The sequence below is a fragment of the Capricornis sumatraensis genome, chromosome 2 (genome assembly GCF_032405125.1).
Source record: "Capricornis sumatraensis isolate serow.1 chromosome 2, serow.2, whole genome shotgun sequence".
Lineage (NCBI taxonomy): Eukaryota > Metazoa > Chordata > Mammalia > Artiodactyla > Bovidae > Capricornis > Capricornis sumatraensis.
The window spans coordinates 213,881,587-213,906,924 of record NC_091070.1 but is presented as its reverse complement, the minus strand read 5'-3'; the positions used below and the strand labels follow the sequence as shown (position 1 = coordinate 213,906,924).

The 25,338-nt window shown below is 37.9% G+C and overlaps 1 protein-coding gene and 1 pseudogene across 1 annotated transcript in view; one reads left to right on the top strand and one right to left on the bottom strand.

Moving 5' to 3' along the window:
* Positions 1 to 25,338, top strand: part of USP40 (ubiquitin specific peptidase 40) — an 84,541-nt gene that overhangs the window by 3,486 nt on the left and 55,717 nt on the right. The window contains exons 3-10 of the mRNA XM_068965420.1: positions 926 to 993; positions 2,130 to 2,243; positions 4,873 to 5,037; positions 6,770 to 6,916; positions 9,203 to 9,346; positions 11,814 to 11,942; positions 18,142 to 18,237; positions 20,081 to 20,188. Coding sequence (XP_068821521.1) covers positions 926 to 993; positions 2,130 to 2,243; positions 4,873 to 5,037; positions 6,770 to 6,916; positions 9,203 to 9,346; positions 11,814 to 11,942; positions 18,142 to 18,237; positions 20,081 to 20,188 — 971 coding nt within the window. The remainder of the gene's footprint in view (positions 1 to 925; positions 994 to 2,129; positions 2,244 to 4,872; positions 5,038 to 6,769; positions 6,917 to 9,202; positions 9,347 to 11,813; positions 11,943 to 18,141; positions 18,238 to 20,080; positions 20,189 to 25,338) is intronic.
* On the bottom strand, positions 22,372 to 22,538 carry LOC138074776 (small nucleolar RNA SNORA11; annotated as a pseudogene).

The following is a 25,338-nucleotide window of genomic DNA, read 5'->3' as shown; positions in this document are numbered from 1 at the left end:
AACAGTAATCACTAAGGCAGTAGTGGTTTTCAGTGTAAGACAATATCTGTTTCATCCCTTCTCCCTCAAGTATATCAGAATCGTCCAGTAGGAGTTCCTGTCTGAATACAGACTTCCCAAAGGATTCAAATGTGCCCCATTGGGTGGCATTCCTAGACACTGAATTAAAAGAAAATGCTGGAGACCAGCAGTGGGTTACCAACTTTTCTTTTCCAGGTAAGCTCACTGCCATCTGCCAGTACCCCTGATGCAGAAAAGATATTTTCTTACCAAAAAAGAGAAAGGCATGATCTCAGAGTTAAAGGTGCTCCTTATGAAAGAGTGGTTGACAGTCTCACTTGTGGCTTGTAAATGTTATAACCCTATTACATATTTCCTAATTCTATTCATGTGGCCTTTGGAACCCATTGCCATAGGCAGTTGAAAGCCACCAAAGATTTATGGTATTGCAGGGTTTTTAATTGTATGATTTTCCTTTTACAGCTGTCTCATATTGAAACCTTAGCTTCCACTTTATAGTCCGTGGTTAAAAGTAATGTTGTTGTTGCTGTTGTTTAGTCGCTAAGTCCTGTCCGACTCCTTCACAGCCCCATGGGCTGTAGCCCACAGGCTTCTCTGTCCATGGGATTTCCCAGGCAAGAATACTATAGTGGGTTGCTGTTTCCTTCTCCAGGGAATCTTCCTGACCCAGGGATTGAACCTGTATTTCCTGCATTGGCAGGCAGATTCTTTACCACTGAGCCACCAGGGAAGCCCAAAATAAAGCTACCAGAAAGCAAAATGTGTGGTCTAGGGATATAAGTATCATAATCTTATTTCTGAATCTTTAGCTGATTTTTACTTACTGGTTGCCTTGGCTTTCTAAAACAGTTTTCAAAAATGAAATGATGTCATTTACATCTCTTGATTCTACTTTTTTGTCTAGAAGCTTTATTCTCTCTTGGCCCGGAAGAGCTTGGTTCCTTAGAGGACAAGGATAAACCTGATGCAAAGGTATTAAATCCATGATTTACAGGGGATTTTTGAAATATTAAGGAGATGGTTTAAGGAAAGAATTAAGTTCCTTATTCATAGAAATCAGTAATTTTATCAATTACCAAATTATGATCCTTATTTTAGAAAGCACTTTGCCCTGTACCTTTCTGGTAAGGGAATTTCCCTTTCAGAATTGTTTTTCCAGTTGTAACGCTGCTGCTGTTTTTTTATAGACAGCCTCACTCTCCACTAAGGAGATATTTGCGAATCATCCACACGAGCCTACAAAAAAACCCACTTAATGTACTTACATGTAGCAAGAACAAAAATAGAGACCAGTATTGTCTCAGTCTGGTATTCTGGAGATAAACTGAGGAATTGGCTTACTATAAGTGCATATCTAATCATGTTTCTCCCTTGCTTAAATATCATTCAGAAATTTATCACCCCCAGACTACAATCTGTACTTACCTTAGTAAGAGTTTCATGATCAGCCCAGTGTCTCTCAAACTCCGTGTATGGCAAAGAGCCTGGTGTTTTGTTTTGTTTTGTTTTGTTTTGTTTCTCAATCGGTTGCAGATCAGACTTTTGTTATAAAGAAATGTTATGACAGTGCAAAATTGCTGCAAAGTTTCTGGCATATGCTCACTCTAGATATTTAAGTCCAGTCTCCAGAGCAGGCTCTGAGCCGCATTCTCAGTGCCCCAGCCCACACCACAGGGGCAGAACGGGTGTGGTGCTGGCAGGAAGAAAGCAAAGGCAGGGTGCAGCCAGCCCTGTGAGATTTTTGCGGCTGGAAAGTTCTCCATAGGGAGTATGTCTGTATCTGAGCAGTTTTGGAAAAAGGATGAAATTGTTGGAGACTTAAGTTCCTGTCAGTCTGTGATTAATTGGGTGGTTTATTAGGGCTGGTTTGGGTTTTAATATTAATCTGTACTATGCCAAGGTAGAGAGTTCCAGGTAGCTAAGAATTGTATTGAATTAGAATTTTCAAAGAAAAATAAATGTGTTCATCCTTCACAGTATTCGTAAATTTTGTCCTGAGTGAACTAAATCGACTAGAAGATAGGAAAACAGTAGTACACAGTTCTTTTTAAAATGCCCAGCCAACATTTAAAAGATTTCATCTAGGAGCACGTTTGTTTCTCATTCAGGTCCGAATCATACCTTTGCAGTTACAGCGGTTATTTGCACAGCTTCTCCTCTTAGACCAGGAAGCTGCATCCACAGCCGACCTCACTGACAGCTTTGGGTGGACCAGTGATGAGGTACGAAGGTCAGCTTTCCAGGGAAATATTACCAGCAAGAAAGTAAACACTGGCTTAATGTTATCTACCTTCCTTTAATTTTATCTTATGGTCTCAGGATATTGTTTAAATATTTACTTCTAAACTACACAATTACAAGCCAGAAATGCATTTTAGACATTTGCTGTTACTCAGGATTTTATGAATGGATGTCATTTGGGGTTGGGGAAAGGGGTTGCGGATACAGGGGAAAATGTTTGTAAGAGCTGGTTTTTATCATTTCTACCCTTTGTACAGTGTAGTTGAGATATAATACTTGTTATGTTAATGGAAAATTGGCATTTTTATAGACAACCACTTATCAACTTAAAAAGCTGACTGGCAGTTAATATATCTGCCTTTATGTGTTTAAATCTGGATATTCTAATTTTGAACATTTTCTTCAAGCGAAACAGTGATGTCATTCTTGGCAGGTCTTTTCGTTTTCCCTGTCCTGCCTTTCTCTTGACTTGCTTCATTTTCCTCCTGTGCCCTCCTGTATGTGTGGACTTCCTCCTGTTTTGTTGTGTTTCGTTTTATCTTGCTTGCACTCCTAAGGGTGTTTCACTGCATGCAAACACTAAACCTGTGTTAGCACTAAGTGAAGGTGCGCATCGTCAATACTGATGAGCTGTTAGCTGCACAAAATCAAAATCAGCTCTGCAGTTTTTTATGGAGTAGATGTATTTCTGTAGAGACGAAGATATGGGAGACCACCACAGAGTTTAAAGAGGCAATGATCAGAATAAGGTTATGTTGCCTTCAGAAATAAACTGTGAACTCTTGTCTTCTAACCAGTAACACTAATTAACTGGACGATGCTATGTGGTTGAAGAAGTCAGGTTTGAGCTTGGAAGTAAAATAGGGTATAATACATTCCCCGAAGAGTGTATGTTACGTTTCTGGTGTAGGGCAGGTGCTTAGGGTGAATTCCTCTTTCTTTCCTTGTTTTAAAGGTATTGTCTTGTCTTAAATTATTGAGATATAATTCACATGCCCTAAGATTCACTCTTTGAAAGGGTACAGGTTCAGTGGATTTTTAGTATATTCAGAGTTGTACAAGCATCACAAGGGTTGTACAACAGTCACTGCAGTCAACTTTAGGACATCTTTTCGCTACCACCAAAAGAAACCACGAACCCATTAGCAAATTCCTCCCCAACCCTGTGTGCCCTTTCCCTGAGTCCCTGGCCACCGTTTTCCCCTCTGTCTCTCTGGATTTGCCTCTTCTGGACACTTCACAGAAATAGTTTCGTATAATATCTGAACTTTTGTAGCTAACATCTTTCACGTAAAGTTTTCAAAATTTATTCATGCTGTAGTATGTTTCAGCACTTCATTCCTTTTTATTACCAGATGATATTCTCTCGGATGGATATGCCTCAGTGTTTTGGCTTCTTTTAACCTAGTCATCAGTTGATGGATTTCTCTTTGTTTAGATAAAGAGCTTCCTGTTGTTGGCTTCATCCTTCTTAAAGATGTGAAAACCTGATTGATTAATTTCTAAATAAAATCTTGTAGGAAACCCTCTCAGACTGACCTGCAATGGTAGAGAGGTCTCGGAGGCACCTTTGCCAAACTTAGGGTTGTTCAGAAACAGCTTGAAAACTTCCGCAAACTTTCTGTCCCATCAGAGCCAGTGATACTGGAGAAATTTGTATCACCTAGTGCCTTGTGTGTCAGAGACCAAGAAAAAGATCATAGGTCCCACATCTTTTTCCAGCTTTCATCCCTTTATCAGCTTCTCTTCCCTTGAAATGTACCTTCAAAATCATCTTCTCACCCCACTCCTCTGCACCCTCCATTTGCTCCTCTCCCTCCTTTCTACCCTTCCAGTCACAGTCACTCACGGCGTCCACATGCCCAGTCCAGGAGACACTGCTCCACTCCCTGCAGCCCTCAGTAGCGGCGCTCACCATCCTTGCTGACGTCCCTGGCTCTTCCTCGGGCTCCTGTGCTGGTTCTTCCTTGTGTTCTCCACTCCTATATGTTGGTGTGCCCCTTGACTTTGACTTTGGATTTATAAATGGTTCTCGTCCTCTTCACACACAGTTTCATACAATGATTTCTTGGTGGCTTTCAAATTAATCTGCAGGTTAAGGCAGATTCCATCGGAATTTTTCTCCAGGCAGTGTGTTAGTCTTGCTTTGTTGGTCCACATGTCAAAGCAGTAGGCTCTAGTTCTTCTTGAATGCTGATGATTCAGAGTGTTTACCTGTCCCTCTGATCTGTGATTTCTTTGTGCACACACTGCCTGACTGTTCTCTGCCTGTTCTGTTCCTTCCTCTCCTCTCCTCTCCTCTCCTCTGGCACAGCCATGTACATGGTTTCCTGCCAAACAAATGCACTTTCCTGTTCTCTGGTAACTTGAGTTACATGTACATGCTAAACACCATCTGTTTGTTTTTTCATTTTGTAGTAAAAGTGAGAATAGGTGGTGATCTCTTAGCCTGCTCTCAGCTCATTTAGCTTAGTCATCCTTACATTTGATGGAGGCTTGCCTTTGGATTTCTAAATAAGTCTTGTGTTTTTCAACTAATATCACTTAAAAAAAATCTGTTTTTAAAATTCTGAAGCACAAAATTACATTTAAAAGTTACCTGTTTTATAGGAAATGAGGCAACATGATGTGCAGGAACTGAATCGAATTCTCTTTAGTGCTTTGGAAACTTCTTTAGTTGGAACCTCCGGCCATGACCTCATCAACCGTCTATATCACGGAACCATTGTTAACCAGATTGTTTGTAAAGAATGTAAGAATGTCAGTGAAAAGCAGGTGAATATGCAAGAGTATTTTAGTAATAAGTTAAATCATAAATTATAATTCATGTAATTAAATCTGTGATCTGTACCATATGAGGATTAATGTGCTTATTACTATAACTATCACTTTTTTCTTGTACTCTAGATGCTCCCAGATTATAAGTTTATAATCCATATTTCTCCATGTAAACTGAAAGAAGTAGATACCTTAAGATATAGCTTAAATCTTCTATTTATTCCTCTAATATTTAGATAGTAGATTTGGGGAATATTTACAGTAGGGACCTGTGGTATCATGAGAAAAGCCAATATTGTCATGGGTCGGTGGTTGGAATATCTTAAAGAAATCACTTAGGTAATAACAGAAAACACTGAGGAATGTTTAAGTTAACAAATAAATCTGTAAGTAAATATTGGATTTAGTTTATTGATGTCCCTCAGAAAGCTCGTTTGTATGTGTGTGCTTATGTTTAAATATTATATATATAAAGCTATCATAATCCTGTTTAAACTGGTGTAACCTTCAGTTATTTGTCATAACAGATTATCCATTTTATGTAGTTAGAAATTTGCTTGTGTAAATTTAATAATCACTGCTTGCACTACAAATCTTATATAACAAATGATTTCATCACTGAACCATTGTCCTTTAATAAAAACCTTCTTTTCTTATGGCAAGAATTATAGAAAGTTATTAAGTAAGTTAATAAGTTATTAAGTTAATTATAGAAAGCTATTAAGTAAAAAATTAAATGCCATTTTCTAAGTGTTGCACTAATGCCTTTTTGAAGTATATATATATTCTTTTCTATATTTTTAAATGAAAGTATTGGGCATAAAAAAGACTTTTGAGCCCTTATTGTATATCATAATAGAAGATTTGGGCAGCCTGGTTTGGAAATATTAAGATGTTATGTGTATGTGGGTTGCTATATGATTGACCACTATAATGTAATGATTCACAAAGTAATTTTAAGACATAATGTATGTGAAGGCACATTATAGATTAGGCATTAACTTTTCACATATCTATCTTGTAAACCGTGTATGAATGTTAGTCTTACTGCTTTAGAATTCCACCATGAACTAATTAACTAATGCTATTTTATGATCCCCATAATCCCTCAAGGTAATGCTGTTGCACAAATACACATGCAAAATTATAAATGTGCTTTCAACTTGTCAAATTGTGTCTGTTTAATATTGGAAATATGTTGTAATTCAAAGGTAATTTTAGTAGAATTAGTAGACTCACATTTTAGAAAATATCCTCCTCTTAATTTTCATGAAAATACCTTTATGTCCTGGCCCAAAATAATTTTTTTTCTTAAACTAACCCTAGCAGAAGATGGGGAAGCAGGGTTTACAATAGAGAGTCTAACCATGGCCTTGCTGTGCCTGGAGACTAACATAGTACTAATGAACTGCACATACACTCTTCTCAATTCATGCGTTCAGTGGTTTATTTCCTGATAAAAATAGGTTTTATTGTATCTACAGTGAACTCGTAAATTGGCTCCTGATATATTTTAAGCTGAGTTATAATTTGCTTGAGAAAGAATAATTTATTGTTATGAATCTCACCGTATCTAGTTGGGAGACCTATGCCTTCATATATAGAAAAGATATATGTGTTTTAAAAAAGAATGTATGTGTGATTATTCCCAGTGTATGTTTGAGTTGGTGATCTGTTTGTGAACATCTGTGGAATTGTATTTTCAAAGTTATGTTCATGTATATTTCAGGAAGATTTCCTAGATCTAACAGTAGCAGTCAAAAATGTATCAGGTTTGGAAGATGCACTCTGGAACATGTATGTAGAGGAGGAAGTTTTTGACTGTGACAACTTATACCACTGTGGAAACTGTGGCAGGCTGGTTAATGCCGCAAAGGTAAACATAGACCCCTGCCTCTTCTGCGGGTGTGCGTGCAGTGCTTGGAGCAGGGACGTCTGTCGAGTGAAGTCACTGTGTATGAAACGCACATGAAGCTTTTAATCAGTAATAAGGATTGAAAAGACATTTCCTTACATTGTATATGTATTTGTATTTTAATTTTTTTTATAGTGTTTTTTAAGCTTTCAGCCTCACAGTTAACTCAACTTCTTTCTCTCCCAGGAAAAATTTATTTGTAACTCAGTGTTTCATAAAAAAACCTTTTTTTTTCCCTTTGGAAGTTACTGTTATGAAGAAGGCAGTCTATTTTTATATCTGCCAACTAGGAAGCTTGTTGAGCTTTCAGTTTTTTGGTCTGCCACTATGAAAACAGAGAGCTTTATTTTTTGCATATGCAGTTATTGTACAATATTGATATATATGTTGATAGGTATCTTCCTTGATGCTAACAAATCTAATGTGGCCTTTCCTTCTCCCCCCATTGAAAGTGCCTAACTTGACAGGACTTGACAGAGTACATCAGGGTTTTTCTTCATACAACAAAGGAAAATATAGAAGAAAAAGAAAACAAGATTTAAGCAACTGATTTATTTTGCAACGTGGCATCAACTCAACTGCTATTATTATCTGTAGTAGGAACTCTTTAACAGCTTGTGGATGGTATGACAGGCTGTTCATTAACTCGGTAACCTTGAACTCAGTTGAACCAGTGGTTATTGAGCCCTGACTTAAAGAACTACCACAAAAGATTTATCTTTGCGGTTATTCTGTTAAGACAGAGTGATAGCACTATTCCTAGAGCTGACAATATTGAATTTTCCAACCAAGAAAATGAGGGTTGATTTAGACAGCACACGGTATTGATTTGGATCCTGGAGATTGTAGGTGAAAATGTGATAAAAACAATAAACTCCATGCTTGTAGCTTTCACAGGGGGATCTGAAACCAGGATTTGAAAACAATTTTATATTGTTTAATATTTATTTCCATCTAGCCTTTGCCCTTTTATAAACCCAAAGAGAAAGGCTTGTTTTTTGCTTACTTATTTTGTATTTCCTCGTTGGTGTTACAACTACAACCTAATAAAATAAATATAAAATTAAGAGGATGGAGCATCATGGAAAGACAAATACATGCTTAGTTTTGGTTGAACTTAATTTGCACATTGGTAAAATAAGAACCTTTTGCCAAACAAAAATAATTCTTGCATGCACCTTTTATGTCATTGGTTTAATTCATTTTCAGTGAAAACTTTTTGATCTTGGTATTTTTAAAGTTGCCTTCTAGTTGCATTGGATTTATTGCATTCTAAGGTTAGGCTTGGTTGTGTTACCTAAATTAATGCATATTTTCTTGTTCTGGGCAGTCTTTCTTTTCTCGCCACATTATAGTTGAGTTACTCACTTATTTTAGATGCATTTTTTTTTTGAGCTAGTGTGAAAATCTGCCATGTTGTTAGATTGCTGCTTTTTCATTTAATTTCTTTTTCACCCACTAGATTTGTAGAATTGCTGTCTGAGGGATGTTAGATATTTATGGTTAATTTTATATATGGGGAAGGATTTTTTTTTTTTTTGCCCCCCTCACATTGCCATTAATAAAGGATTTGGGAAAAGCTCATGCCTTTAAAATAAAAAGCAGCTCAATATAGTGTTTTGTTTTAAAGCAAGGCATTAAAATAAAAAATATTTTACTATCTGCCTTTAAGGACAGTAACTAGAAAACCCCAGTCAATGAATCTCAGTATTTGGGAAGTTAGAGTCCTTTTGAAAGTCTCATGAAAGCTGTGGATCTTCTCCCCAGAAAAATACACACAAATACACATAATATTTTCATGTAATTTAAAGGATTCAGATCCACTGAAACAGTCCCTAGGTCGAAGGTGAAAGAGCTCCAGCTCTTCAGTAAATAAGAGCTGTGTAAAGTTGAGATAGTGACCAAGGGGGAAGGTGAAAGGTCAGGGCTTGGGCAGGAAAGAAGTGCTCTTTGGGAGGAAGCACTCTCATCAGGTAGATTTAATTTTATTTAGGATAGCAACATTAAAACATACAAGTGCGCTGTAAATTTTTAGGTGTAAGCATAAGTGAGCGATGTCAACTTTTAGCACCATAAAATAGATGAGTTTATGTCAAGAGTTGTATTGAATCCACAATGATTAGTTTATGTGACTTAAGGACATATTTATCTTAAAACTGTGTCATAGGTTGCCTTTTTATACCTTATGAAGTGTTATTCTTTTATATAATTCAGCTTTTAAAATTTACATTTTTTTTCTTTTGACAGTCGGCCAAATTACGTAAGCTGCCTCCCTTCCTTACAATTTCATTATTAAGATTTAATTTTGATTTTGTGAAGTGTGAACGATACAAGGAAACAAGCTGTTACACATTCCCTCTCCGGATCAATCTCAAGCCTTTTTGTGAACAGGTTTGAATTATTCTGTTTTGAAAGTCTTTCTTTTCCCCTCTAAAGGGGAATCTTATGTTGACCTGATTTGCAGTTTGCTTCGTGCAGTCCCTCAGCCTTGGCACTGTTAAAATTTGTGTGCTCAGTTGCTCAGTTGTGTCCAACTCTTTGTGGTCCCCTGTCAGGCTCCTCTGTCCGTGGACTTTGCCAGGCAAGAACACTGGAGCGGGTTGCCATGCCCTCCAGAGGTCCTCATCCAGGGATCCAGCCAGCGTCTCTTACGTCTCCTACATTGGCGGCTGGAGTCGTTACCACTGCACCACCTGGGCAGCCCCCATTAACGTTTAGAGTTGCATAATTCTCTGTTGTGGTGGGATGTGCCATGTATTTTAGGATGTTAAGCAACATCCCTGGCCTCTGCCTAGTAGATGACAGTAGCATCTCCCGCTTCTGTGCCCAGAAGTGACAAAAACGTCTTCAGACTTTGCCTAATGTCTGTGTCTCCTGAGGAGAGGAAAGGTGGGTAAAATTACTCCTGGTTGAGAACCACTAGTTTACAGTCCTTTTTAATTTCCAGGTATGGATTTATTTCTAGGTTTTTTTTTTCCCCTTAACTCTCCTTGAAAAATCTTTGAAAAGAAAGTTTCAGAATAGAATTAGAAAAGACCCTGCAATAGGAAAAATTAACATTCAGTAGGATGTTCCTATTTGGATCTAGTTTACTTTAGATGCAAAAATGAATTACACATTTAGAAAGCGAATGAGAAACTGGAATGTCACTAGTGTAGAATTTGTAATCCTTGAGATATGGGGAAAAAAAAAGTTTAAAAACAAATTAATTACATAATCAGCCTTCTTTATAAGCTGTTTAAAAATGTTTTCTGTGCCATTGCTATACATGCCAAGATCAGAGTGATGAGACTGATGCATTTCTTGTTAAAAACCATTCTTTATATGTTTGAGACCAGAACATTAATTAGCCAGCTATAGAATTTCTGTGTATCAAAGTAATCTTTTTCTAAATGGTTTTAAATTCGGGTGGACCTTCCTCAGCCTAGTTACTGAGCTTTTGGGTTTTATAATTATACTAATTTCCATTGAAAGGTTCTAATGTCTTGGCTCTGAGCCTGTTACCAGCATACACAGAATAAACAGGTTTTCCAGGGTACTTTTCCCTGCTCCTATTTGCTGCCTGAAAAAAAAAAGTGCATTTTGAAATAATTCAGTTATTTCTCCCTGTCTCAGTTTTATTGAGAAATAATTGACCCACATCACTTGTATAAGTTTAAGGTGTACAGAATGATGGCTTGGTTTACATATAATATGAAACGATTACCTCAGTACGTTTAGTTAACTTCCATTATCTCATATAGAAAAACTTTTGTCCTTTTGTAAAAAGTAGTTTGTTACATGATTTTAACATGTTGAAATAACAAAACTGAAAAAAGCAAGACATTGAGCATTTAAGAAATTCACAATAATTTTGCTTTTTGTTTTCTGTATTAATGAAAATCGTTATCATCTCTGTTTACATCTCTCTTGGTTTTTGCCTGAACCAGACATTTGAAAAGTGACATTTAAAAAATGCTGCTCACTTAAAAAGTATAATTTAAGAAAATAAGTTCCTTAAATAATTGACACTTCCCAAGTAGCATCACATATGCCTAGCATCTTTTAACCTAAAGTAGGTTTTGTTTTTTAATGCCCATGTAGGTGTTCATACCTGAAGTAGGAAACAGCAACCCACTCCAGTATTCTTGCCTGGAAAATTCCATGGACAGACAAGTCTGGTGGGCTACAGTCCATGTGGTCACACAGTCAGACACAACTGAGCATGCACACACAGGTGTTCATAAGTTATAGAACACATTGCTTGTAGAAAAGATTGATCACAGATTTGATAACTGAAAAAAGAACTTTTCATTCCACTAAACTGCCTCTAAACAAAACCAGCTAGTATTCATAATTGCCAGATTCCTGTTTTATGCAGAGGACTGAAGTGTCTGGAGGGGTAATGCATAGTAGATATAGCTCTGACTTTGAGGCACGTAACAGTCTTGTTAAAATATATTCAGCTGCTAAAGAACTCCTTTATAAACCAGTGTAATAGGTTTAATACGAGACGATTTTCTCTTGCTAAAATGCTCTCTCACCCACTGATAGGGTAATATGTCTTGTGTTATAATGTGGACTTCCATGATTTTAGCCAAAGTACATAAAAATAGCATCGTGATTGAATATATGTTTTTATGTTTAACTCAGGCAGAATTTGGTTGGTGTAGTATGACTGGTATTTTCAGTCTACGAATTACAAATTTCAAAATTTAAAACTGGCTATTCAAATTTATGTTAATTTACCCTAAATAATAATAATAATAACCAGTGATGTTTCTTACTGATTTTAATAATTGAAATTCTTCTTTCCCTTTTCATTATATATATCTTTGTCTTATGTAAACTATAACAATGTTTATGTTCTTTCTTGTAGAGTGAATTAGATGACTTGGAATATATGTATGACCTCTTCTCAGTTATTATACACAAAGGTGGTTGCTATGGAGGACATTATCACGTGTATATTAAAGATGTCGATCATTTGGGAAACTGGCAGTTTCAAGTAAGTATAGAAATTAGTTTAAGAGTATCTTTGCAACTGTTTTCTAGCCTTATTATTTTGGTGAGGCTAGTTTTTGGTCATTTCTTATATGTTCACTCTGTGGAAAACTCTTAAAGGCATTAAAAGTTTACACAGATAGAAGTTTAAATTTTTTAAACACCTCCTATTTGCTCTTCACCTAGGTTCTCCAGTTGGTAACATTTTGCCACATTTCTGCAAGCCCATCCTCTGTATACAAACACACACACACACACACACACAGAGTTAACATCATTATTAATGCTGAACCACTTGAAGTTTCATGGGCCTCTTTACCCCTAAATTCCTCAGTGTTTATCTCCAGAGAACCAGGACATTCTCTAACATAAGTGTAGATCAAAATCAACTTTAATACTGATACAATACTATTTATTATCTAATATGTATTTTATATTCAGATTTAACCTGTTTCATCCAAATCCTTTATAGCATTTTCTTCCCACTGTAGTGTCAAGTCCAGGAACATACATTATATTTAGTTAACATATCTTGAAAAGTGAAAGTGTTAGATGCTCAGTCATGTCCGACTCTTTGCAACCCCATGGACTATAACCTGCCAGACTCCTCTGTCCATGGAATTTTCCAGGCAAGAATACTGGAGTGGGTTGCCATTTCCTACTCCAGTGGATCTTCCCAACCCAGGGATCGAACGCTGTGTCTTTTTTTTTTTTTTTTTTTTTTTACTGGAGTGAGTTGCCATTTCCTTCTCCAGAGGATCTTCCCAACCCAGGGAACGAACCCGGGTCTCCCACATTGTGGGCGGACGCTTTACCATCTGAGCCACCAGGGAAGCCCCAAATGCTGTGTCTCTTGCGTCTCCTGCATTAGCGGGCAGGCTCTTTACCATCTGAGCCACCAGGGAAGCCCTTCAGTCTCCTTTAGTCAATAACCATCCCTCAGCTTTCTTTGTCTTTCATGGCACCAAACAGAAACGATCCTTCTATATTGTCTTCTTTGTGTTTTACAAATGAGACTTCAGTCTTCCGGAAACGCCATGCTGTGAATGGCATGATGTTTATTCTGCCTGGGAACCCAGTTTCCCAGTACCACTTATTTAACATTCCATTCTTTCCCCACCAATCTACAATGCTAGTTCTGATATATTAGTTGTTATTTTTATTTAAGTCCATTTTGGGGCTCTGTTTTTGTTGTTGTTGTTCCTTGTTTTCCTATTCCTAGGCAAATGCTGCACTATTAATTTCTGTAGCTGTATTAGTAAATCTTGTTATCTGGTAGGGCAAGTCTCTCTGTGTGTTGTTATTCTTCAGGAGTGTTTTGGTCTTTATGGTTTTCTGAACATTTCTAGAGTCACCTTGTCAATATTCTCACACATACATGCACATAAAAGTAGTAGGGTTTTGAATCAACATGTGTAAATAACATATATCTTTTTGGTTTTTAGAGCCTCTTTAGTGTCATCTAAAAAAAGTTTTATAATTTTCTCTAGAAAATAAAGCACTCATCGGGAGTCCAGTTCCAGTTACTTGCAGTGGAAAAAATTGTAATATATTACATGCTAGCCCCAAACTCTAAACCAGTTTCCTAAAATGTAACTAAAACACCAATATGTAAGTTCTAACCCATCATGTTAGGATGTGGCATGCTTCAGACATGCCTTCCTGGTTGTCAAACAGTTAATACTCTGATGAATGAATAATTGCTCCACTTGAGGTAACACAGCTTCTCCGAGTGCTGTGCATGGATGTGTGCGTGCTTGGTCGTGTCCGACTCTTTGCAACCCCATAGACTAGCCAGGCTCCTCTGTCTGTGGAATTTTTCTGGCAAGAATCCTGGAATGGGCTGCAATTTCCTCTTCCAGGGATCTTCTTGACCCAGCGATTAAACCTGGGTCTCCTGCATCTCCTGCATTGGCAGGTGGATTCTTTACCACTGAGCCACCTGGGAAGCCCTCTGAGTGCCAGCAGTATTGAAAAATGCCGTGTTCCCTTTGCTGGCATTCACTTTGCTTTTCAGAACATCTCCCTGTGTTTCTGATGCTCTGTCGGTCGTATGTAGAGTGTACTGAGAGATACTTGTGCTTTGTAAAGTTTGGATATTTAAAGTCTAACTGTTCTATTGGGAAAATATTGACCAGGGAGATGTTCTATGGTACTATGTCTATTCTGTGTGGTTTTTGGATTGCTTGTGGCTGGTATATTGTAATACAGTTATCTTGTTAGTACATTGACTTTATAGTCAACCATCTTGCTTTTGGAAAAAAGAGTTTTGTTTCACTCTTTACTATCTTTAACCTCCCATTTCTTTTATTTCTAGAACTGGTTTATCCAGTTTGGGGTCTAGGAAGCCATACACGCATCTCTCGAATGCTTGTGCCTATTTGCCAAGACACTAGCTCACTGGACACGTTTCAGTCAGATAAGAGTGACGCACGTCTTACCTTCTGTGTCTAGTTCTGCCCTCCATGTTCTACCGTTAGTTGCTGATTCTTAACCTGTTACCTTCCTTCACACTGCTGTCTTCCAGGCCCCATGAAAAGTGAATCTTACTCTCCAAGCAGCTGTTCTCCCCCATGCCCCCCCCACTTTCAAACAATTACATTAACTTTATTTCATTCTCTCTAAAAGATGAAGTTGAACCTTTTATTAGATCTTTACAGAAGCTTGTGAACAGGTTTTATAAATAGTTATTTTGTAGTTCTTTTTTTTTCTCTTTGCCTAGTCTACTGTAGTTCCTGGTTTTTTCCTTCCACTTATGCTTCTGTGGCGGAGAAGGCAGTGGCACCCCACTCCGGTACTCTTCCCTGGAAAATTCCATGGATAAAGGAGCCTGGTAGGCTGCAGTCCATGGGGTCACTAAGAGTCAGACACGACTGAGCGACTTCACTTTCACGCATTGGAGAAGGAAATGGCAACCCACTCCAGTGCTCTTGCCTGGAGAACCCCAGGGACGGGGGAGCCTGGTGGGCTGCCGTCTCTGGGGTCGCACAGAGTCGGACACGACTGAAGCGACTTAGCAGCAGCAGCATGCTTCTGTGGTAGCCTTTGTTTCCAATGTCGCCCTGTCTCTCTTCAGCCTTAGAAAGTGCTCCTGCCTTCCATGCAGTTCTCCTTCTGCCTCAGGGCTGTGTCTCTGCTGTCCTCCATGCTGGCCACAGGCCCTCCTCAGTCTTGCTCAGCCAGTGTCAGATTTCAGGCACTTCTCTAGTGGGTGGCATGTATCCTCAGTCTTTTGATGCATAAAGTATTTATTTCCAGTTTCCTTTTTTAAGTTTATCATTGACATCATGCACAGAGGTAAGCTTCACACTGTGCAGTGAGGTAGCTCAAAAGGCATGATTCTTCCATATCTTCCTTTCGAGTTGTTCTCCGTTGGATATCTCTACAGTTCTGTGTTCATTTCTTTGGAAAGGATAGCAGCATCACGCTCTTCTCTCAGTTCCATTATATGACTCAAAAGGGCAGGCAGGCATGCTTTCACTTGATTTGGCTCTCTACACTGCTTCTCTGGTCTGAAGCTCTGGTACTTTAGCAGGGTCTTCCTGAAACTTAAAGAACAATCAGAAGATTGCTTTCTGTCTCTGCCTGTATATTTCCTTATTCATGACTTCTGTGAAACATCACATTTATCTTTTATTATTATTATTATTCCAGTCTTTAAGAATCACTAGCTTTTCATCTAGAGCTTTATGGTGTTCAAATAATGATGCATGCTTTGAGAGTTCCAGCTTCAGTAGGTATACCTGCTGGACACTGCTTGTCTGTTTACTACCATTATCCTGGGAGATCTCTTATGCCTAGAGACAAAGGACTCCAAATACTGTAAACACAGGCAGGTATTGTTTTTTCTGCTTTTCAGTTTGGTGATTTCTTCTTCCCTTGCAAGTTTCCCTGCTAGGTGCCATATGCAAGGAACACCTTTAAATGACCTGACTCACATAATGTTCCTTGGGTGAAAGCCAACATTTTAGTCTCTCTCAGCCCAGCTAGAAGATGAGCTCTTCCCTCTTGCATGGAGGTCATTAACTATTCAGAATGTGACCCTAGATCTTGCTATGAAGAGGAGCCTGACTTATGCCTTCCAAAACGGGGGGCTTTTGTTTCATTGATGGTTGATATCACTTTGAACATTTGAGGATGTGAGACAAAGGAGGCTTTTCAGTAACTCTCAGGAGTCAGCCCCGGGACTGGTGCTTGTAGGACCCGCCTGTCCTCACAAGACCAAGGTTGGACACTGGCAGAAAGCAGGAGGACTCGGCCGAGGCCACATGCCCCCTGCCCCAGTGTCACGTCCTGGGCGATGCCAGCCTACCTCTCCCCTCCTGCCATCTTTAAATCTCTTGTTTCTTAGCCATGAATGCCTTTGCATGCTAAGTCACTTCAGTTGTGTCCAACTCTGTGCAACCCCATGGACTGTAGCCTGCCAACCTCCTCTGTCCATGGGATTCTCCAGGCAAGAATACTGGAGGGGGTTGCCATTTCCTTCTCCAAGGGGTCTTCCCAACCCAGGAATCGAACCCATGTCTCTTATGTCTCCTACATTGGCAGGCGGTTTCTTTACCACTAGGGCCACCTGGGAAACTCGTGAATGCCTTTAAACATCTTAAACACACTGTTTTATTATTCTCGACCTGAAAATTGCAGTATCTGAAGACCGTGGGTCTTTGGATATCTGCTGACTTTGTTTCCTCATGATTTTGTTATTTTAGACTGTAGACTTGGTTGGCTATTTGTTTTTTAAGAATACAAGTAGGAGGTCATTAACTATTGATTAACAAATAGGTTCAGGAGTGATTGGAAGCCTGAGTTAAAAGTACCCTCCATGAAAGATGTGTGTTTGGCTCTACCACATGCCTGTGGTCACCTGCAACCTTTAACACCTTGAAGATAAGATCTGTGTCTTAGAGCCATGCAGCTAGTATGAATTTGGGCCACGAACTCACATGAGGACCTGTCTGTGACTATAGGTTTTTAGAGGGAGTGTATTTCCACCTTCATCTAGTAGCAAGGTGAAAGCAAACAAGTTTCTCATTGTCCTTTGTTGACGAGAGGGGTTTAGCATAGCCCTTTCAGGTTTCTAGCTTTTTGCTGGGATCTATTTGTGTGGCATAATAAAAATATATACATTTGATCTTTGTCCTGGATTCCTGGCTTAGAGCTCCTTGAGAGTTCCCCAGTGATAAGGTTGTCTTGTCTTATTCATAATGATCCCCTTTCAACCATACCTGAGTTTATGCTAATGAAGTTACCTGGTGACCGGGCTGGTCACCAGAGGGACCAATCACATGGTTAGAGGGTTAGAACCTTCAGCCCCTTCCCCTGACCAGGGAGGGACCAGGGGCTGGAGATTGAGTTTGGTGGTGTGTGCTCATTGCTGCAGTCATGTCTGACTCTTTGCGACCCCATGTGCGGCAGCCTGACAGACTCCTCTGACCATGGGATTTCCCAGGCAAGAATACAGGATGCATGCCCTCCTCCAGGGGATCTCTTGACCCAGGGATCAAACTCATATCTCCTGTGTTGCAAGCAGATTCTTTCACCCCTGAGCCACCAGGGACCAATGATGGGTCACCAAAGGCCAATGATTCAATCAGTCGTGCCTGCATAATGAAACTTAAAACTCTGAAAGAAGGGGACTAAGGGAGTGTCCCAGAGAAGGCAATGGCAGCCCACTCCAATAGTCTTGCCTGGAAAATCCCATGGATGAAGGAGCCTGGTAGGCTGCAGTCCATGGGGTCATGAAGAGTCAGACATGACTGAGTGACTTCACTTTCACTTTTCATTTTCATGCATTGGAGAAGGAAATGGCAACCCACTCCAGTGTTCTTGCCTGGAGAATCCCAGGGATGGGGAGCCTGGTGGGCTGCTGTCTATGGGGTCACACAGAGTCGGACACGACTGAAGTGACTTAGCAAGCAAGCAAGCAAGGGAGTGTCCAGGTTGGGGCCACTGTGCTAGAAGCTTTATTTACCTTGCAATCCCAATTTATAGAAATACTAGAGAGATAGGTAGTTTGTCCAGGCTTATTCAACCACAGTTGAAATTCAAAGCCAAACTGCCTGATTCCAAAGCACATACAAATTAGTATGATATTTTTATCATCATTTCTTCATCTTGAAACCTCCCAGGCACAAGCATTCCTGTTTTGCTAATTACTAAGAGATTAGTGATAGAAACTTTTTTTTATTTTTTTCCTTCTTTAGGAGGACAAAAGTAAACCAGATGTGAATTTGGAAGATATTCAGAATAAAGAGGAGATTGATGATCCATTGATGATTCTAAAAGCAATCTTATTACAGGTAGAAAGAGTATATGTTTGTGTTTATGTATATATCAGCTATATGATTTAGTTGGTAGAAATGATAGATATCATTACTATTCATAGTCTTTTGGGGGGAAATTATCTGTCTATTGAAAAAAAATTTTTATTAGAGGCTTTCTGATTATAAAAGAAACACGAATGGTAGAAATTTTGAGGGGAAAAATTGAAAGTATATAAAGGAAATAAGTTTAAACCAAATGTCTGGTGACTTTTAATACTATGATATATATTCTTTGCATTTTATTTCTTTTGTGTTTGTATAGATATGTTAAGATTGGGTTACAAGATTTCTTTGGATATTATTATTGTTGTTATTGTTACTTTAAATAGAATTGGGATATATTGTATATACTTCTTTGGAATTTACCGTTTTCCCATATTATCCTTTTAATGTCTTTAGGACCTAAAGTTATGTCCCCTTTTTCATTCCCAGTACTGACAATACCTCAAGTGTATGACTTTTAATCTTTATCTTGTACCCTGTTGTAGAGATGGTAGTCTCTTTTTGTTTATTCATTCTTTCTTAATGAACATTTTTTTCTCAGTTTCTTTCTAGAGACCTAGGCTGAATATTGGGCTATGGCTACTGTATTAGTCTGCTAGTTCAGTTCAGTCGCTCAGTCGTGTCCGACTCTCTGCGACCCCATGAACCGCAGCACGCCAGGCCTCCCTGTCCATCACCAACTCCCGGAGTTCACTCAAACTCATGTCCATCGAGTCAGTGATGCCATCCAGCCATCTCATCCTCAGTTGTCCCTTTCTCCTCCTGCCCCCAATCCCTCCCAGCATCAGGGTCTTTTCCAATGAGTCAACTCTTTGCATGAGGTGGCCAAAGTATTGGAGTTTCAGCTTTAGCATCAGTCCTTCTAATGAACACTTAGGACTGATCTCCTTTAGGAATGACTGGTTGGATCTCCTTGCAGTCCAAGGGGCTCTCAAAGAGTCTTCTCCAACACCGCAGTTCAAAAGCATCAATTCTTCAGTGCTCAGCTTTTTTCACAGTCCAACTCTGACATCCAAACATGACCACTGGAAATACCATAGCCTTGACTAGACGGACCTTTGTTGGCAAAGTAATGTGACGTAATAAAATCCCACAGACGGGTGTCTTAATTAACAGAAATCTGCTTTCTCATAGTTCTCAGGCTGGAAGTCCAGATTAAGGTGTCTGCAGATTTGGTTTTTTCTGAGGCTTCTCTGTTTGGCTCTTGCTGTGTCCTCAGATGGCCTTTTCTGTGTTCATGTGCATCCCTGGTGTCTCTGTGTGTCCAAATTTCCTTTCTTATAAGGATGCTTGATTGGATAAGGGCCCACCCTTAAAGGCCTCATTTTAACTTAGTCATTTCTTTAACTGCTCTATCCAAATATAATCAGTTAAAATTTTGAAAGTTAGGAATTCAGCATATGAATTTTTGTGGTAAGGGGACAGATTTCAGCTCGAAATAGTCACTTCTTACCCCCTTTTAGAAGTTGTTTATAATTCAGAACATTCAGAAGAGACCAGTAGTTTTTTTTGCATGAAAATATTTCTTCTAAAAATCCCACATAATATCAGAAATTTACCAAATCTCTAAATACACTTTGAGTATTGCTCTTGAAATGTTTAAACGTTACCACATAGAAAGTGGCAAAATTCAAGTTTTCTAAACTTAGGCTTAATCTATTTTAAAACGCTTTTGATTTTTAAATAATTTTGGTTAATCCACCTACTTATTTGGTGTTACAGGCCCATTTATTAATCCTGTTGGTCCCTTGAATTCATAAGCATTGCACTTAAATCTTACCAGATTTTCTTAAATGACTTTTCTTTCTTTCATAAGGAGGAGAGTAGTCTAATTCCCGTTGATCAGCTGGGCCAGAAACTCTTGAAGAAGATAGGAATATCTTGGAATAAGAAGTACCGAAAACAGTATGGACCACTGCGAAAGGTATTCATGACATCATTCTAGAAAGTTCCATTGCCAAGAAATTTTATTGTGATCTTGGCAACATGAATTTCTTTGCATAAGAAAATTTAAATTAGGTAGAAATATAATTAGTATTTTTCTTAATGGTTAAAAATCAGTTAAATGACTTAGTAATTTATCATAGAATCAAGAATTAAGAAAGAGAAGAATAGAGAATGTGCTTTTAATCACAACAGCAAAAAATGTCACCAAGTTCATAATTCTTTTTTTTTAATTAATTTTAATTGGAGGATAATTACTTTACAGTATTGTAGTGGTTTTTGCCATACATCAACATGAATCAGCCATGGGTACACATGTGTCCCCTATCCTAAACCCCTCTCCCCTGTCTCTCCCCATTCCATCCCTCTGGGTTGTTCCAGAGCACCAGCTTTGAGTGCCCTGCTTCAAGCATTGAACTTGCACAGGTCATCTCTCTTACATGTGGTAATATACATATTTCAATGCTATTCTCTCAAATCATCCCACCCTCACCTTCTCCCACAGAGTCCAAAAGTCTGTTCTTCACATCTGTGTCTATTTTGCTGCCTTGCATAGATCATCTTTACGGTCTTTCTAAATTCCATATATATGCATTAATATACAGTATTCGTGTTTCTCTTTCTGACTTACTTCACTCTGTATAATAGGCTCCAGTTTCATCCACCTCATTAGAACTGACTCAAATGTGTTCCTTTTTATAGCTGAGTAATACTCCATTGTATATATGCAAAGTACATATTCTGAGGCTTATCATCTTATAGAAATGTCTTCTGGCATTCATCCACATTTCACTTGATCTTTGACACACAGTTCTATTAAACTTGGCAGTCTGGTTTCCTCAACTGTAAGATGAGCAAAAGCTGGTAATACCAGAATTGAGACAAAAACTTGACTGAAAACAAGCAAAGCAACAAAACACTTAGTAAACATTTGGAGCTATTTCTTGTAGAAGCAAGGTGCTTACGTGCTTCTGTCCGTGTTTAAGTTCATCTTTTCATTAGACCGAAGTTCATAAATGAAGTTATTTACCCTGACTTCCCTGGTGGCTCAGACGGTAAAGCGTCTGTCTACAATGCGGGAGACCCGGGTTCGATCCCTGGGTTGGGAAGATCCTCTGGAGAAGGAAATGGTGATCCACTCCAGGACTATTGCCTGGAAAATCCCACGGACAGAGGAGCCTGGTAGTCTACAGCCCATGGAGTTGCAAAGAGTCGGACACGACTGAGCAACTTCACTTCACTTCACTTCACCCTGAGTTCATGGACAGTCTTAGGTTTTCAATCAAAACAATTGGATCAGTGTTTCAGTATTTTACTATTAAGTATGTTATCAGCTGTGAAGGGGCTTTATTGTTTTGTTTTTAAATAAAAATATTCTTCATAAGTTTGAGGAAGATAGCTGTTACTCATAGTTGACTGGTAGTTTTATCTTTTTTCTTTGAAGTTAATTTGTGCTTTTATTTGCCAATATAACTTAACTACAGTGGCTTGCAAACTTTTTTGACCTAAAAAATACGTTTTACATCACAGTCCAGTAAACACATATGTATAGAACATGTATACTTATCTGTATAACAAGTTTAATGAGCAGTTTTATAACAAAATTAATAAGAAGGTACAGAAGTTTCCCATATTCCCCTTCCCCACAACATGCATAGATGTTATCAACATCATTCATCAGGGTGGTTGGTTGGTTAGCTTGTTTTTCCTAAACCAAGGATGAACTCTAATGATGTGTTATAATCACCAAAGTCCACAGTTCATCTTAGGTTTCATTCTAATGAAGTAAGTAGTACTACATTCTGTGGGTTTAGAAAAAAAAAGTATAATGACATATATCCATTGTTATAATGTCATACAAAGTTATTTCCACTGCACTAAAAAATTGTATTCTGTGTATTCATCTCCCCTTACTTCCAGACTCCTAACAACCACTAATCTTTTTATTGTATCCATAGTTTTGCCTTTGCCAGAATGGCATAAATAGTTGAAATCTCTCTTTCTTTCAAAGCCTTTATATTTCTATGACCACTCGTGACCCACGCATTCATAGGCTGAACAGACTCTAAGTAGCAAACTTGCCCACTAAATCTGCAGCTTTCTTTCCAGTATTGAACCTTGTCCCACTGGTCCTGCCCAACAGCCACATGAAGTGCAGAGGACACGTAGAGAGTATTTGGTCATAGGAAGGCCACAAGTTTTATGCCCCTTGTCACAGTGAACCCAGATTCCTTTTGGGTGTGTTATAAGCAGCTGATAGTTGTATCTTGAATAGAGGTTGGAGTTTATCAAATGCTGTTTGTTTACATTTATTGATGTGACCACATGGCTCTTTTCTTTTCCTCTGTTAATGTAGTGAATTCTGTAGACTTTTTTCAGTGTTAAAGCAAATCTTACATTTCTGGGATAAATCACATTTGATCATGACATAGTTTTATGTATTTCTATTGTTTATGTTGAGCTTCCTTTGCAGCTCAGTCAGTAAAGAGTCTGCCTGCAAGGCAGGAGACCCGGGTTCAATTCCTGGGTCAGGAAGATCTCCTGGAGAAGGAAATGGCAAATGTTTGGCTCATGTTTTAAGATTTTGTGCCTATGTTTATGAGAGACATGAGTCTTTAACTTCCTTTTTTGTAGTGTCTTTGTCAGATTTTATTATCAGAGTTAGGGAGGACTCAAAACAGGGAAATTCTCACTTTTTTATATTCTTGGAAAGAATTTTCTTGAGGTAGATTATTATGTCTTTCTTAAATGTTTGATAAAGCTAGTTAGACCTGAAATGTTTTTATGGGAAGCTTTTTATATTCTGGTTTTAATTTGTTTGTAGAGCTACTTACATTTTTGTTACTTCTTGGATTGTCTTAGAAAATTATATTTTTAAAAGAATTTGTCCTTTTATATATGGTGTCAAATTTATTGGCATGGAGTTGTTCAGAATATCTCATATTATCTTTTTTAGTGTCTGTAGGACCTAAAGTTCTTCATTTTCACTCCTGAAATTAGTAATTTGTGTTTGCTCACTTTTTTCATAAGTCTTTCTTTAGGGCTTATCAAATTTTGATAAAACAGCTTTTCAAAAAACAACTTTTACCTTTATTTTCTACTCATCTGTTTTCAACTTCATTGATTTCTATTTTTAGCTATTTCCTCCCTTTCACCTCTGGGATTTAATTTAATCATCCTTTTCTAGCTTCTTGGGTGGGTATCTCAGTTGTTTTTTAAAACATGCTTTTAAATCATAATTTCCTTCTTAGCACTAGTTTGTGCTCCATTGCCTAATCATATCCAACTTTTTGTGACCCATGGACTAGCCCATCCTGCTGGGCTCCTCCATCTGTGGGATTCTCTAGGCAAGAATCCTGGAGTGTGTAACCACTGCCTTCTCCAGAGGATCTTCCTGACCCAGGGATTGAATCTAGGTCTCCTGCATTGCAGGTGGATTCTTTACCATCTGAGTCATGGTCCCTGCCTTCAAATCTACTTTGTTTGGTATTATTACCTACTTTGCACCAAGCTTTCTAATGCAAGTGTGTCTGTTGTAAACAGTATGAAGTTGGTTTTTGTTGATTTTGGAAAATTGTGATTTTTAAGGAGCTTAACCTCTTAAAGTGTCAAATTTGTTGGCATAAAGTTGTTTGAAATACTACCATATTATCCTTTTAATATCTGTAGGATCTATAAGACCCTATTTCATTTCTGATATTGGTAATTTGTGTTTTTTAGATTTCTTTTTCATCAGTCTTGCCTAGGGGTTTATCAAGGTTATTAACCTTTTCAAAGAAACAGCTTTGCATTTGTTTTTCTCTTTTGTTCATCTGTTTTCTAACAAATAATAGAGTTTGATAGTCTCCCTTTTAATTAGCATATTCAGTCCATTTATTTTTAATGTATTTGTATAGTTGAGTTGAATTCATCATCTAACCATTTGATTTTTATTTGCCTCCCTTATTCTTTGTTCCTTTTTTTTTCTTTCTTGCCTTTTGAATTAATCAAGTAATTTTTAATGTTTTATTTTTGTCTCCTCTGTTGACTTCTTGGCTGTAGTTCTTTAATTTTTTTACTGTAGGGATTGCACTATACGTAAGTTAGTATTGTAATTTACAGACCAATAGTGTAACACTTCATGTACCATATAAGAGGCTTACAGTAGTATAATTCCATTTTCCTACTCATCCTTTTCTGCTGTTGTCTTGTATCTTACCGTTATTTGTAAATGTACCATGTGTTTGTATGTATGTGTTTCCTTTAAACATTTAAATGACTTTTAAATAAATTAATGAAAAAAAAGCATGTTTTATTTTACCCATTCTGGTGTTTATTGTTCCTTCTTGCATGTCCAAGTTTACATCTAATATCCTTTCCCTTCAGCCTAGAGGTCTTCCTTTAGTGTTTTTCCAGGCATCTAGAACCACAGGCAAAAGTATTCTCACTTTTTGTTTGTCTGATATTTTTATTTTGCTTTCATTTTTTTAAATGGCATTCTTGCTGGGTGTAAGATTTTAGGTTAATAGCTTTTATTTGTTTTTTTTCAGCACTTTAAAATGTCATTTTATTATGTTCTGGCTTCCTTTATTTTGGCTGAGAAGTCAGTGTCACTTAAATGTAACATGTCTTTTTTTCTGTTTACTTTTAAAATCATCTCTTTATCTTTGGTCTTTAGCAGTTTAACAGTAATGTGTCTTGGTATGGCATTCTTCGTGTTTATTTGCTTTGTATCTGCTAAGTTTTTTTATATCTCAGGTTTGAAATCTTTCTTCAGTTTTGGCCATTATATTTTCAATTTATTTTTCTACTCTATTATCTCTCTCTTCTTCAAAACGTACAGTTACATATATATTGGACTATTCAGTATTTCCTCACTGGTCGTAGATATTCTCGTAGGGTTTTGTTGGGGGGGGGGGGGTGTTTTCCCCCTTGGCTCCAATTTGGGTAATTTCCATTGACCTGTCTTCTGCTGTATCCACTTTTCTGTCAAGCCCAGCCAGTGAATTTTTTTGTTTCAGTTATTATCTTATTCAGCTGTAGATTTTTCACTTAGGTCTTATTTAAAATGCTCGTTTCTTTGCTGTAATTCCACATTTGAACCTACTCTGTACATCCTTTGCTATAAATTTATGTATTTCAATAACTTTA